The sequence below is a fragment of the Crotalus tigris genome, unplaced genomic scaffold (assembly GCF_016545835.1).
Source record: "Crotalus tigris isolate CLP2741 ecotype Arizona unplaced genomic scaffold, ASM1654583v1 scf7180000019050.494769, whole genome shotgun sequence".
NCBI classification, from domain to species: domain Eukaryota; kingdom Metazoa; phylum Chordata; class Lepidosauria; order Squamata; family Viperidae; genus Crotalus; species Crotalus tigris.
Genome location: NW_024097344.1, coordinates 206,603 through 221,631, shown reverse-complemented (window position 1 = coordinate 221,631; position 15,029 = coordinate 206,603). Strand labels below are relative to the sequence as shown.

The 15,029-nt window shown below is 38.1% G+C and overlaps 1 protein-coding gene across 2 annotated transcripts in view; it reads right to left on the bottom strand.

The window, feature by feature from the left end:
* LEMD3 (LEM domain containing 3) overlaps positions 1 to 13,653 on the bottom strand; it is a 44,423-nt gene extending 30,770 nt beyond the window's left edge. The window contains exons 1-3 of one of the 2 annotated variants that reach the window (XM_039358646.1): positions 12,054 to 13,653; positions 6,646 to 6,674; positions 6,013 to 6,076 (exon numbers count right to left, since the gene is read on the bottom strand). In XM_039358646.1, the coding sequence (XP_039214580.1) occupies positions 6,013 to 6,076; positions 6,646 to 6,674; positions 12,054 to 13,572 (1,612 nt within the window). In that variant the 5' untranslated portion in view covers positions 13,573 to 13,653. The remainder of the gene's footprint in view (positions 1 to 6,012; positions 6,077 to 6,645; positions 6,675 to 12,053) is intronic. The other variant, XM_039358647.1, reaches the window with a different exon arrangement.
* Positions 13,654 to 15,029: the final 1,376 nt, after the last annotated feature.

Sequence of the window (15,029 nt, the reverse complement as noted above, 5' to 3'; positions counted from 1 at the left end):
CTAAATTCCAACAATGGTTGGGGCAGTTGGGGATAAGACACAGACGTACAAATCCTTACACAGCAGCAGAGAACGGTGTAGCTGAAAGAAGGAATGGTGTTTTGCAAACAATGAAAGATTCATTATTAGAGGATTCTGGTATGAGCAGGTCATATTGGGGAGAAGCCATATTGACTGCAAATTATATAGTTAACAGGCTGTGGAGTTCCTCCATTAATAATACTCCATATGCCATTCTATATGGGAGAAAGCCATCACTGGCACATTTGAGAATTTTTGGAAGTACCGCATGGGTACATATTCCGAAAGTAATCAGAAGAAAAGGACAGCAAAAGGCAAGAAAGCTCAGGTTTGTGGGCTATGAGCCAGGGTCAAAAGGATATCGCTTTAGCGATGGAAGTAAAAGAATTGTTAATTTCAAGGTCTGCTAATTTTGCAGAACAAAATTGGGACAGAATTAATGCAAATTCTGGGTATGTCTCACTTAATGACGGTGATCTGTTTAATAATAACTCATCTAATGATAAAAAATGATGATTGAAGATGTCCATGTTCAGGGAGGAGAGGCTGAACAAGACATGAAGCCAGAAGGGCTTGAGACACAGGAGCAGTTAATACCACGTAGGTCAGAGCGATGTAATACAGGAATTCCGCCTGACAGGTATTCTGCCAGCAAGGTAAAGGTTTGCAATGTGTGGTATGAGCCAAGAAGTTATAAAGACATATTAGCATTATCAAAAGCTGAACAAGAAAGATGGAAGGAAGCCATGGATAAAGAGATGAAATCCATGGGAGACCATGAAGTATTTAAATCAGTGACTTTGCCACAGGGAACCAAAGCTGTGGGTTGTAAGTGGGTATATAAGGAAAAGGTATTGCCAAATAATGATATACAGTATAAGGCCAGGTTAGTGGCACAAGGTTTTTCACAATTAAAGAATGTGCACTACGATGAAGTATTTGCGCCAACTGTGAAAAGTGAGAGTATAAGATTAGCACTGGCGTTAGCAGCGGCATATAAGCATAAAATCTGGCACTTTGATATCACAACTGCATTCCTCAATGCTGAGTTAGAGGAAGAAATTTATATGATCCAAGCACCAGGATATGAAATTGCAAAACCTAACATGGTATATAAATTAAACAAGGCTATTTATGGGCTGAAGCAGTCAGCCAAAAACTGGAATATCTGTTTAGATACTGCTTTAAAGCATCTTGGATTTAAAAGTTGCAAAGCTGATAATTGTATATATACTGGACAGTTACAAGGAGGGAATTGTCTACTGTTATCATTTGTGGATGATCTTTGCTTCATCGCAAAGGATGCATCACAAGTCAAAGAATTTGCTGATAAATTAGGAAAAAAAATTGAATTAAGGAATTTGGGATAAATAAAAAATTATCTCGGTGTAGAGATACAGAAAAATGAAAAAGGTGGTTATATTCTCAGTCAAAGGAGAAAAATCGAGCAGTTATTGGAGAAATATAGTATGAAAGATTGCAATACTGCTCACACATCCATGAGTGCGGATTTTTATAATAGTTAAAGTGTGGACAAAGGTGAAAACTGTGATCAAGAGATATATCACTCAGCAATAGGGAGTTTGTTATATCTATCACAATGGTCCAGAGCAGACATAGCTTGCGCAGTAAGCATTTTGAGTCGTTTTACTGCTGCACCTACAAAGTTACATTGGATGGATGTAAAAATGGTTCTCAGATATTTAAAGGGAACTATAAATTTGGGTCTTCAAATACAGATTACTGAGGAATTGAAATTAAAGTGTTATGTCGATAGTGACTATGCAAATGACATAAACACAAGGAAATCAAATTCTGGGATTATAATATTGTTTGGAGGGACTCTGATTGGATGGAAGTCCAGAAAACAAACGTTGCTATTTCAACAACGGAAGCAGAGTTTATTGCTTTATCTGAATTGTGTTCTGAAGTAACATGGTATGTACAGTTGTTGCAAGATTTAAATATTAATGTAAAAGAATCTGTAAAGATATTTGAAGACAATGCTGCCTTTATAAAAATGGCAACTGGTGACAGGGTGAAGAACAGAAGTAAACATGTAGACATTAAGTACTGTAATGTCAGGGAAGCTGTAAAAGGAAAATTGATTAGTTTACATCATTGTTCTTCTGAGGATAATTTGGCAGACATGATGACTAAACCATTGGGAAATGTTCACCATGGAAAATGTATTAAATCTATAGGTCTGATGTCTCTTCCTGTCATGAAGGGAGGAGTGCTGGAATATTCATGAACAGGAAGAGTCATGTGGTAACTCAGTCAGCCAATGTAAAGAAAGTGCTACTGAGTCTGTGCAAAAGAGTATTGAGTTAGGAGCTGGATTTCCAGTCTCAAGTTTTGTCTCTGGTCTGTCTCTGTAAGAAGTCTTCAATTAAGCTATGTTGCTATAAAGAAGAATATATGATAATGTAAATATTTTGATATAAAGAAGTTATTTTGAATCAGCTAAATGCAGTCAACTGTGAGAGCTTCTGATTTATTTTTTTACCAATAGAGAAATTAAAATTCTCTAACAATAGTCTTTTAGGATATTAATATAAAAGCATGCTAATCTGGTTACAAAAGCAAAGGGAAACTTAATTCTCTCAAAATATCTACAAGATGTATTTTTAACTATTCTAACTGAATAATAAAACATGTTGTCAAGCCCCCAGCAATCATCTAAGATCAAAGAAGCAAAGGCTATCCAAATTTGTTTAAGGAGAAATTTCTTCAAATTATTTGAAATGCTTCTTTCCAGATTTCTTTCCACTTGATTTGTCCTAAAAGTGCTTTTTCAAAATGGATGATAGAGAATCTCCATAGACATTCCACTTGGGCTATGTTGCATTTATGAGATAACTGCAATCTGACTTGTATCTGCTATCTCAATTGTTTATGTATACTCTCTTTCATTCTTTTACCAATCTTCCACAATCTCTCACTCAAAAGCAGATAACTATAATCATTTTTCATCTACAGATTAGTCAATTACTATAATATAAATGTTTTCAGTTAATTAAAAAAAACAAGGTAACACAATTTTTTTAAAAATGGGATTCATGTCTGTAGAACCAGCAACTTCAAAAAAAAACTGAAAAAAGTATTTTTCTTTAACAAGAAAAATAAATAATAAACTAAATAATATATAAATAAACTAAATAGTAATAAATGAACTAAATAGGGGCTGTTGGTTTAATCTCTGGGCTTCATAAATAGGTTGCAAATGTTTCGTCTCCATTCAGGGGGACATCTTCAGTGCAGTTTGAATTGTGTTCGGTTTGTTTGGAATGTTGCTTCTGGTATTTCAGTTGAAGCAGCTCTCTCGCTATCAGTGGTTGGTAGGCGGAGTCAATGTCAATGTGTCTGTTCACTGATTGGTTGGTGGAGAACCAGGCCTCGAGGAATTCTCTTTTTCTCCTTGACTTTGCTTGGGTTATAATTGTGGTCCCGGTTAGATCAAACTTGTGTTCTTCCGAGTCTTCGTGAACAGACATGAGGGACAATGGGTCGTATCTTTTGATAGCCAGGGAGTGCACATGTAGTCTGGTAAACAGCTTTTTTCCTGTTTGGCCCACATCGTTCTTTTCACAGTAGTTGCACTGGACTTGGTATATGATGCCTGATCTTTGATTTCTTTCTGTTGGCTCCTTAGGTTTTGATAGCGTCCATCTTGCAACTGGTTTGAAGGCTACTATGAGGTCATGTTGGCATAGTCGTCTTGTTGTTATCTCTGAAATGTTCTGTATGTAAGGAATTGTGATTCGTTTGGTTGTTGCCGTTCCTGTTGTAGTTGTTGTGTTGTTTGGGGCGTTTGTGTTGTTTGTGTCTAGGGATCGCCAGATGAAGTTTGGTGGATATCCGTTTCTCTCAAAGACTCTGTATAAGTGTTTCTGTTCTGCTGATCTGGCTTCTGTGGTGTTGCAATGGGATTCTGCTCTTCTGAAAAGTGTTCTGACACAGCTTTGTTTGTAGCATTTGGAGTGGTTGCTGTGGAAGTTGAGGATTTAGTCTGTGTGTGTTGTCTTTCGGTATACAGATGTTAGAAATTGGTGGTACTGGTTACAAGGATGTCCAGGAATGGCAGTTCATTGTTGTTCTCGGTTTCTATCATGAATCGGATGTCTATGAAGATGTTGTTTGAACACAATTCAAACCGCACTGAAAATGTCCCCTTGAACGGACATGAAACATTTGCAAGCTAATTACCAAGCCCAGAGATCAAACTAATAGCCCAGCTATCAACCTGAGCTACTAGTATTCAAACAAATCTCATAAACTAAATAATATTACATTCACAAGATAAGTTGCTCTTCCTCAAAATCAGTGGTATTAAGTCTCTAAAAGGACTGATAAGTGGTTGTAATAAAGAGAGTGCTTTACTAAGGACTGAGCTTTCTATAGTCATCTCCATCCAACATGTACACCTTATTCTCTAATTTAATTTTCATTTAAATTATATTTTCACAATATAATTAACAAAAATGTGTCTTGTATTACCGGTACATCAAAAATTTAGTAAGAAATTTGACTTTTGAAGATAGTATAACAAAAAATGGAGCTGGAGATCACTGCAAAGAATGAATTGCTGGCAAACTGATGGGCTCTTTGAACCTCTGCAGACAAAGAGAGGACCGACAAAGAGAGGATGGGAAATCAGCACAAGTACTCCAGACAGTTGCTCCTCATGAGGAGACAATAAGACAGTGGGTTCTGAGCCCTGGGAGAGGAGAGAATAGCCATCTTACTCAAACTGCAGTCAGTGACTTTAAAATGACACTGAGTTCGTATACTTTCTTTTCTAATAACATACAGATATTGCTTATAATTACTTTTCAGCTATTAGAAAACTTTAGACTGACAAGTCTAACCACCAAACCTGCCTTCAATCTTATATGAAAACGTTAACTACATATGGTAGTAAGAACTTAAAAATTGTGAAATAAACAGCAAAAAATCAATTAAGACTAATGTTAAAAAGTTATATATGGATTAAGAGCCCACATAAGTTTGAAATTAAGATTTTGGAATTAATTATAAAGAATCCTTCCCATGGGAAAATCAGCTTTTGAATTTATTCTAAGGCATAAAAGAAATAAACACTTTTTTAAAAAATGAACACTAGAAAAAAAGATTTTAATTAAAGGAGAAAAATATATAAATATAATTAAAAACTACATAATGATACAAAATATGGAAACAATGGAAATATTAGAAGATACTTTTGAAAAAATAGAATTAGAAGTTAATATCAATAAATAGTGTGATGTTTGCTTCTCTGGGTAGATTAGGTCCAAAACTGTTTTAGAAGAAAAGGAACAAGTTTATCTGTCAAGACTGAGACAGTGTTGACATTGAATGTGGTTCTACAAGTGATCAGCTACAAGAATAACAAGGAAAAAGATGTTTAATTCGATATACAAAAGAAATTGGTTGATGCTTTAAAAATCAAAAGAGAATTACAAATAATAAATCTGGATAATTTTTTTATATTGGATTTATGAAAGGTTTGTTAAAGCTTGAATTAATCTCATGAGAAGGGGTAAAAAAGAAATCAAGTTCTATGACATTACTTGAATGGACTAAAAATTAAGATTGTTAGAAGTAAAAGAAAGTAATACTAAGTTGGTTTATTTGATCAAGATTAAAACAGATAATATTGTTATTTCTGGCAACGCTTAATGGACTTTTGCTGACCCCAGGTCTGAAATGTGATGGGAGATAGGATGAAGAGATCATTAGTTGTCAATTAAGAGGAAGTGAAGTTATTAAAATTGTTTATACTTTTTTCTATTCTTTTCTGCTTTGACTTTTTACTTTCTATTTTTTCTTTAGCTTGTATTGTTACTATTGCAATTATTTTTAATAAAAATATTTTTTTAAAGGTAAGAAATTCATATTGTTTAGTCTCATATTTTGTTCCTGAAAGTATCAAAATACTTTACATTTGAATGCTTTTAATTAAACTATATATTAATTTTAAAGACTTACCTGCCATTTGAGCCAACTTTTCATGAAGTCTATATAAACAGTTCATGAGAATTGGTTTGTCTACCTTGAAAATTAAAAAAATGAATTAACATGTTTTGTTCTGAAATCATTCATAATTTTATGACTATTTATATCCAAAATGGTATTTTTCAACTAGGATTTTTATAGCATATGATGGGTGAGCAATTCACCCAGGCCTTTAATGATGTGTGAGAATTCTCGCTACGTAACACTTGCCATCTTTTATTTTTATCTTTTATTGATTTTAATTTCTTTGCTGTGAGACACCCAGAATAAAAGTTAAATAAATATATAATCTTCATGTGTTCTATATTGCAGCAGACTGCTAAAGAGATGTACCTTAATTTCTGAAATACAGAATTTTCATAAATTCCAGATAAAATGACTTAAGTGATGTTCTGATGTGCATTCTCTGTTATCAGAGACATATTAACTTCTGTAGGCTTCTTCACAATCACTAATAATTTCAAAAAATATAAATTCCTTATAAGTGATATATCATACAACCAGCAAAATTTGTAGGGTAAATTTACTTAATTTTAAAGTCAATAATCCATGTAATTTAAATAAGAGTTGTAATAAAGCTTACCAAAGTTATTAATTCATACTTACTTTTGGTTCCCCAATGGTTGGATTATTATCTATAAATGAAAAACAATTGATATACTAAATATGCCAGTCAATTATTGTAATTATATTACAGAAGTATTCAACTAGCTCCTAAATGTATCATCACATTTTGCAGCAGAATGATAGAATTCAGAACAGGTCGATGTCTCAATGATATCCTGCATCTCTGTAGCATATCTTGGTAATCTCCATTATGTAGTCCTTATTTCAATAACAAAATATGTATTGCTAGTAAATAAAAGTTCTCATACAAGTCAAAATTTTTAAAAACATGCAAAATATAACCATATATAGAGTTGCACAGATATAATTCTCAAGGACAATACAAATTCTCACTCTTGATGTCTAAATTAATAAATTAGTAACAGTCATATTTGATTATTCTAATGTAGACAAATTTAGAAAGTGAACATAAAATGCAATTATCAGATATTATAACAAGTTAGGCTTCTTCTGTTGAGTTTTGTATGCAAGTTGTCTATTTGGCAAAATCATAATTTCTACAATTTGAACTAAAAATGTTAAACTATTAACATACATTTAAAATCACCTTAAAAACATACTTGACTGCTAGTGATTTCATAAACACACCCGTTCTATTTTCTTGGCAACAGCACTGTTATTGCCTTCTTCCAAAATATTTTTGTTTTCTCAGTCTAGCCTACAGTTAAACATCTTATTTAGTAATAATTTATTATGCACTTTTACCAAGACTCAGTACAAATCAAAAAGAGAACACAATAAGTATGTTTCCCAATTAAATTATTTATATCAGCTAATCAATAAAACCAACACTTTCAACAAAAACAAATGAAACACCACCACACATATTTTAAAAATGTCCTATAATACTCCATCACACAAAATAAACATTTATGTGAAAATTACCAATTGTCGTGATAAAACAATGAAATAACCAAGCCTCACATTACTAGCCAAATAAAAAATATTTAAAGCATTTATAAAGGCCACCAGATACTTATTGTATCAAAGGAAAGAAGTCAACTTAGTATTAATGGGGCAAGTTCCTGAAATCCTGGAGTCTGTGATCTTGGAAAGGGGAAAACTTTGCCCAATAAAATATAAAATAAAGCAGGATTATAGGGAGAAGTGCAATTAAAGTCTTGTCCCAGTGTCTGAATGGGAAGGAACAGGCTCAGATTAAATCCCTGCCACACTGATTTAGCTCTCCCAATGCTCGCAGTCTTTCATCTCTGATGCTGAATTGGGACTCTATTTGACAACTTCCTGGACTCCAGGGAGGCCTTGTAAAGGTACATCTTTTCTATCAATTATGCTCATTCTGGCACTAAGGGCTTCCTCATGGTCACTCATGTCTTGATCAACCATTGGTGGGTTACTGCAATATCCTGTAAGTGGGACTGCCTTTGAAAACCACTCAAAAGAGACAAACAGTAAAAATATTATAGCATTAGCAGTCCCACTGCAGGTAGCCCTTGCTTACTATAACAGTAGTAACAGGGATATTACAACCAGTCCTTGAACTTGCAGCTGTTACAGCATCCCATGGTCATGTGTTCACCTTTTGCAACTTTCACAGCTGATTTCTGACAAAGTCAATGAGAAAGCCAGGGGGAAGTCACAAGTTGTAGTCACAAGACATCACACTTAATGACCACGGTGATTTGCTTAGCAATTGCTGATGGAATTGATGTATGTCAGCCATGGTCAAGTGACTTTTCACTTTACAACCCTGTCACTTAGTGATTGAATTGCTGCTCCCAAATGTCGTCAATAAATGAAGACTATTTATATGTCAATACCACTGCTATATGCATTACAGTGGTTACCATTTGACTTCAGAATGCTGGTTATAATGTAGAAAGCTTTACACGGCATAGGGCTAAGTTACTGAATGACTTACTATGGCTCACAGCACTATCCATCCTATATATTCAAATAAGATTGGCCTGTTTTGGGTCCCATCACTGACGAAATGTTATCTATTGGAATCCAGGAAAAGGCCTACCCTGATGCTGAACCTACTCCTTAAAATAACATCTCTCTGGAGATTAGCATACTGCTCACATTACCTAACTGCAAATGTCTATTTTTTAAAAAAGCATGATTTTTCCTCTAGGCCTTGGGGATGCAGGAATGGACAACTTGAGAGGGTTAAGAATATGTATGTTCAGTTGAATGGTTTTGTTCAGTTGAATGGTTATTCTTTCAATGTCAGCTGATTATTAAGACCTCAGTTAAAAGAAACTGGGCAATCCAGGAGTTTTGGAGAAACTGAGGACACAGCAAAGGATGAGAAAGAGTTGAAAGACAACAATCTCTATATTTTCCATATTTAACTGGAGGCAATAAGAAAGAGCACCAAGCTGAAATAGTCCATCATGGTTGACCATAATGGAACAGCATTACAGTCTCATTGTAACAGTGACTGAAAATCCTTATCATGAATCAGGACAATCAAAACAAGGGTATAAAAAATAATTGAAATAGCAACCAAGATTGATATTTGGAATGTCCAATTTAATCCTCCATCCAGTACTGCAAAAAATAAAAATGGCAAGACAAAGGCAAACTAATCAAGTGCTTAGCCAATTGTTTCCAAGGAACTAGGCATCAATATCTGATGCTTAAGTGAATGAAATCCAAAAGGATTAGGGCCATTGTAAGGTGTTTGCTCTCAGCCATCAGAACTTCATTAAGAACTTGAAAAACCACTTTCAGTTAAATAACTTGCTCCAACCCATGACTAACATGACAGAAGAAGGCCACTGGAAGATAAATAAGAAATCAATTGTGAAGGGCAACTACCTTAAGAGCTCTGGATAAAATGGGGGAAGAGCACAATTAAGTTATAGAGGGATCCAGGAACATTTCTCTCAAGAAATCATGAAAAAGAATGAGATTAAAATAGTCTGGGAAACCGCCAGTGGATAAAGAACAATTCACCAGAGATGAAGATAATATAAGAAAAGAGATAAGAGAAAGGAAAGGGGAGAAAGGAGGTGGTGATATGGGGATATCTCATTTTGAAACAGAAACAAATTCAAATGCAGACCGAAGAAAAGAAGTGCAACAGAGGAGATCTCATGGAGGAAAGTAATAAATATCCATTACTGCATTAGACATTTTTTTCATGTTCTCAAATGGAACTAGAAGACAGATTCAATTACAGTTCTAAAATCTCATTTATTAAGCCAAATACTTTGGACAGACAATTCTAGATTAAGAGAAGATATATGTAATAATTTAAAATGAGTGCATATAGCAATGCAAAATCCAAATATAATTTCATCTCTGTAAATAATTATGCACCTGAAGACTCAAACAGCAAATTAAAAACTGTGGTTTAAACTTTTAAGTCATCTTTCTACTATGCTAATCATAAATTTTAAAAAATGAAGCAACATGTTTCCCTTATCAGGAAGCAACATTTAAAAATTTGAAATAATAAAGCAACAAAGGTAAACTAATATTTTCAAAACCAAGAATTATACCATTAATATTCAATTGTAAGAATTTACTTGAAAATGCTACTTTGTCTTGAGTTGGGAAAAAGGAAAAGGCTGCATAAAGTTCCTTTTTTGCGCAGATATACTGAAGTCAACTGTACTTTATCAAAAACATATTAGTACTGTTTTAAGTTAACTAGTTCATTTTGCTCAAGAACTTCAATTGTTAAAACCCCTTAAAGCAGTGGTTCTCAACCTTCCTAATGCCGCGACCCTTTACTACAGTTCCTCATGTTGTGGTGACCCCCAATCCCCCATCCAGCTGGCCAGGAAAGGGGGCAGGAAGGTCGCTCCGCCCAGCCTGGTTGGAGAAGCGCCATTCCTCTCCCTCTTTCTCTTTCTTTCCTCTCTTTTTCTTTCTCTCTTTCCTCTTTCTTTCCTCTTTCTTTTTTCTTTCCTCTTTCTTTCCTCCCTTTCTCTTTCCTCTCTTTTCCTGTTTCTCTTTCCTCTCTCCTTCTCTTTCCTTTCTTTCTTTCCTCTCTTTTTTTCTTTCCTCTCTTCTCTCTCCCTTTTTCCTTTCACTCTTTCCTTTTTCTTTCCTCTCCCCATTTCTCTTTCCTCTCTCTTTCCTTTTTCTCTTTCCTTTCTGTTTCCTCCCTTTCTCTTTCTCCTTTCTCTTTCCTCTCTTCTTTTTTCCTCTCTTCTCTTTCCTCTTCTCTCTCTTTCCTCTTTTTCTTTCCTCTCCCTGTTTCTCTTTCCTCTCTCTTTCCTCTTTTTCTCTTTTCTCTCTTTCTCTCTCACGCTTTCTGTTTCCTCCCTTTCTATTTCTCCTCTCTTTCTCTTTCTTTCCTCTCTCTTTTCCTGTTTCTCTCTATTTCCTCTCTTTCTCTCTCTCCCTTACAGAAGCATCGTCGGGGGTCCCAGCCACGCCCAGCCCGGCCTCCGCCGCGTCCTCAGCTGAACCAGCAGGGAGGGGGAGCAGGATGGGAGGCAGCCACTGCTACATTGTCGGGGGTCCCGTCGCCCCCGGCCCGGGCAGCACCCTCACGCTGCCCGGCCTCGTCCTCTGTACATTGATGGAGCCGTGGTGGGGGCTAGTGCCGTGCAGCCCGCCAGCTCCTCCGCCAGCCTGGCTGCTCCCCCCCAGGCACCCCTCTTGCCCCGGCGCCCGCGCGAGCCGCCTGGGGGGCAGCAGGAGGAAGGAGAGAAGGGCGAGAAAACCGCTGCCGCCATCCCAGCCGGGACTCTGCACTGCCCAGCCTCATCCTCCACCCATCCGATGGAGCCGTGGTGGGGGCTGGTACCACGTGGCCCCTGCCAGCCCCTCTGCTCCCCCCAGGCACCCCTCTTGCCCCAGCGCCCGCATGAGCCGCTTGGGGGGCAGCAGGAGAGAGAGGAGAAGGGCGAGAAAACCGCTGCCGCCGTCCCAGCCGGGACTCCGTACTGCCCGGCCTTGCCCTCCACCCATCCGATGGCGCCACGGTGGGGGCTGGTGCCGCATGGCCGCTGCCAGCCCCTCTGCCAGCCCCTCTGCTCCCCCCCTATGAAACCGCACGCATGTGTGATGTCTGGAGTTTGACGTGCCTGATAATGCATTACAAACTACTACATAAGGAGTACAGGGAGTTGTGTATTTTGATTATACAGCTGCAATGTAAACATGTATACTATATAATTCTTTCATACATTTATAAATTAAAATATTTCATTTGAAAATCTTATGACTAAAACAGTTTTCTAAATGACATTAACCAATATCATATTTTGAGTGTCAAACACAATCCAAAGATGTAACCAAATAAAATTAACTTACAAGCAGCCCTTTATCAACATTAAATATATATATACTTTAAAAGTCAACATCAGTATAATATATAACTTGAGTACAATAAGGCTTCTCAATTAAAATTTAGCACTTATTTATTCAAATGTCACATTGCTCTTCATCCTAATACTTACTCTCAATTCTCATATTCTCAGCTACTCCAGAACCTCTCATTCTCAGGTAAGTGAATCCCAACACCAGAAAGAACAAACATGCAGCGGTCAAGAGGAACATCGACAAATAATGAGCACTAAAACTTCCTGTGGTGGATATTTCTTCTCTCTTAAACTGCTGTAACAGATCCTCTTCAGGTTCCAAAAGCTTTGGGTTGTAAGAATTTTTCAAATATGTATGATTGGAACCTGTGTGATTGGAGTGATTAATTCCAGTGGATGTTAAGGTGGTAGCACCTAAAGCCAGAGTGCTGGTAGCACTGTAAATGCTTGGTTCAATATTATAGCCACCAATTGCATCAGAGAGAATATGATTGTTGGCTGGTTTCCTACTACTGCTTAAGGAGTCAGTTATTTTGCTATGGTCTATGTCAGGTAACAGTGGCGGCAATAACAGCTGATTGGTTTTCTTGGAAGAACTGCCGCGGTAACGGGGAGCAATTGGATTCGAGTCCACATAATCGCCATCTTCTCCGGCTGTTAGTGTTTCTTTCTCCTCCTCATCCTCTCGCCTGTCCGCTCTTTCGGCGTTTTTACTACAGCCGGCAACCCTGACATTCCCCGCAAAGCTACTGCCAACCGCAGAGCTTTGCCCTTGACCCGCCTCCAGCAAGCCGTCGCCTGCTGCAATACCTTTGCGAGCGGAGAAGGGGCTGACCGATTTACAAAGATTCTTCCTGCAGACATAGTGGCGAGTAAAGGATTCCTCTGTTAGCCCCAGCTGGGTAGCGACCTCATCTTCTTCCTCCGAGTCCGAATACTTTCCCTTCATATTTGAGCTGCCGGAGGCGAGCAACCTGTTCCCGTTCACTGCTCGGGTCTTGCATCGCTCCCGCTTGGGCTCGGTCTCCTCTTTCTCTTTCTGGGCGTCTTCCTCGTCGCCGATCGCTCTCCCGCTCTCCGTCTGCTTCCAAGCCTCTGCCGTGACCGTAGCCCGTCTAGTCGTCGCTCCCCACCAGGCATTGGGCTTCCTGCGGGCCGGCGATTCTGACAAGGCACTACGATTGAGGCAGGCGGCGCCAGACGCGCCTGCAGGCCTCGGGTCCCGACGTGAGGTTGAACCCCGTTCCCTCCGGCTGGCAGCGGCGCCAGCCTGGCCCCTGGGACTGGCCTCCACATCCGATTCGTCAGAACTGAAGCCCAGCAGGACTTTGCCACCGCTTCCACCGAAGGGAGTTGCGCGGGCCCGGACGCCACCCCCGCCAAATACTCCGGACAAAGACAAGAGTTCGGGGCTGCCCAACCGAGCTCCCAAGCCGTTGTCGCTGCCTGCACCCGGTGTATTGTTATTACTGTTCCGGGTCTTGTTGGCTACAACGCTGTGGGCCCCGGACGTCCGCTCTTCCTCTCGCAGCTTTTTTAGCTTTTTAATGTAGACTGGCCTGGTGCTTTCCGTCACCGGTCCAGGCGAGAAACCGAATCGCTTCAGTTCAGAGAAAAGCTCCTCATCGGTGAGCTGCGCGGCAGTGGCCGCCGCCATTTTCCTTCTCCAACACCCGCCGTGGCCGCTTCCTACCCACGCGCCGAGCTCCTGTCCCCGCCCAGGGGATATAGTCTTAACCGTTCCCTGAATAGAATTCTGGCTCCGCGACTGCAGTTGGCAATTACCTCCATGTTGGGGGCCGCAAATGCATAAGAATGTATTAGAAATGTGGATTGCCCATCTTACAGGATTCAAAACTTTCTCCTTCCCCTAACATAATTAGCATGAGTTTAAATGCATCATAATGATAGTATACTTCGCTTCCTGAATTTTTCATTGACATTCAAATTACTAATATCAGACATTCAATTTAGTTTGAACTGCAGAGTAGTTCGTCACAGTAGTAAACATTGCTTCAAAAATTGTCAAAGAGAAAGTTTTTAATCTATCCATTTTTATTTTTTCAGAAAGGACAGATTTCCCCATTTTCATTTGCCATGCATATTCTGGTGTCTACTGAAATCAGGGAGTAATGGCTGTCCATGTTCCTTATCTCTTTGATTTCCGCCGGGAGGAACTGACGCGTGCGCACTAGACCGTGGCCTAGGACCACCCAAAGCAAGGGGAGAGGAGGAACGAAAGAGACAAGAGTTTATAAAGCTTTAGTAGAAGAGATGATCCAACCGTTGTGTGAACTGTTTAATAATTTATTACAGGGGTTAGAGATCCCTCCATCCTGGCGTAATGCATTTATATCATTGATTCCAAAAGATAGTCAAGATCTTACTTTGCCTAAAAATTATAGGCCTATATCTCTTTTAAATGTGGATTATAAAATTTTTGCAAAAATTTTAGCTAACAGGCTTATGGGGATCTTGCAGCAGTTTATACATAGGGATCAATCGGGTTTTATAACTGGAAGGTATATGAAGAATAACGTTAGACAAATTATTAATTTATTAGAGTATTTAGAAAAGAATAACCAAGTCTCTGCAGGCTTGATATTTTTGGATGCTGAAAAAGCCTTTGATCAAGTGAATTGGCAGTTTATGCTGTGTTTAATCAAGGAGATGAATTTTGGACAAAATATATTACAAGTATTATCCAATATATATCAAAAACAGACTGCTCAAATTATTGTAAATGGGGGTTTGTCAGAGGCTTTTGTAATAGAAAAAGGAACAAGACAGGGATGCCCGTTGTCTCCGTTATTGTTTGTTTTAACACTGGAAATTTTGTTGATTAAAATTCGGGAGTCTCAAGAAATAAAAGGAATAGAAATTAATAAAAAAGAATATAAATTAAGAGCCTTTGCAGATGACTTGGTTGTTACTTTGTCTCAACCTGTTTCTTCGGTGGTGAAATTATTACAATTGATTCAACAATATGGACGTGTTTCTGGCTTTAAAATTAATAATAATAAGACCAAAATATTAGCTAAAAACATGACTAATGGTGATAAACAGGCTCTAGTTAACTTAACAGACTTTGAAATTGTTGATAAGGTAAAATAT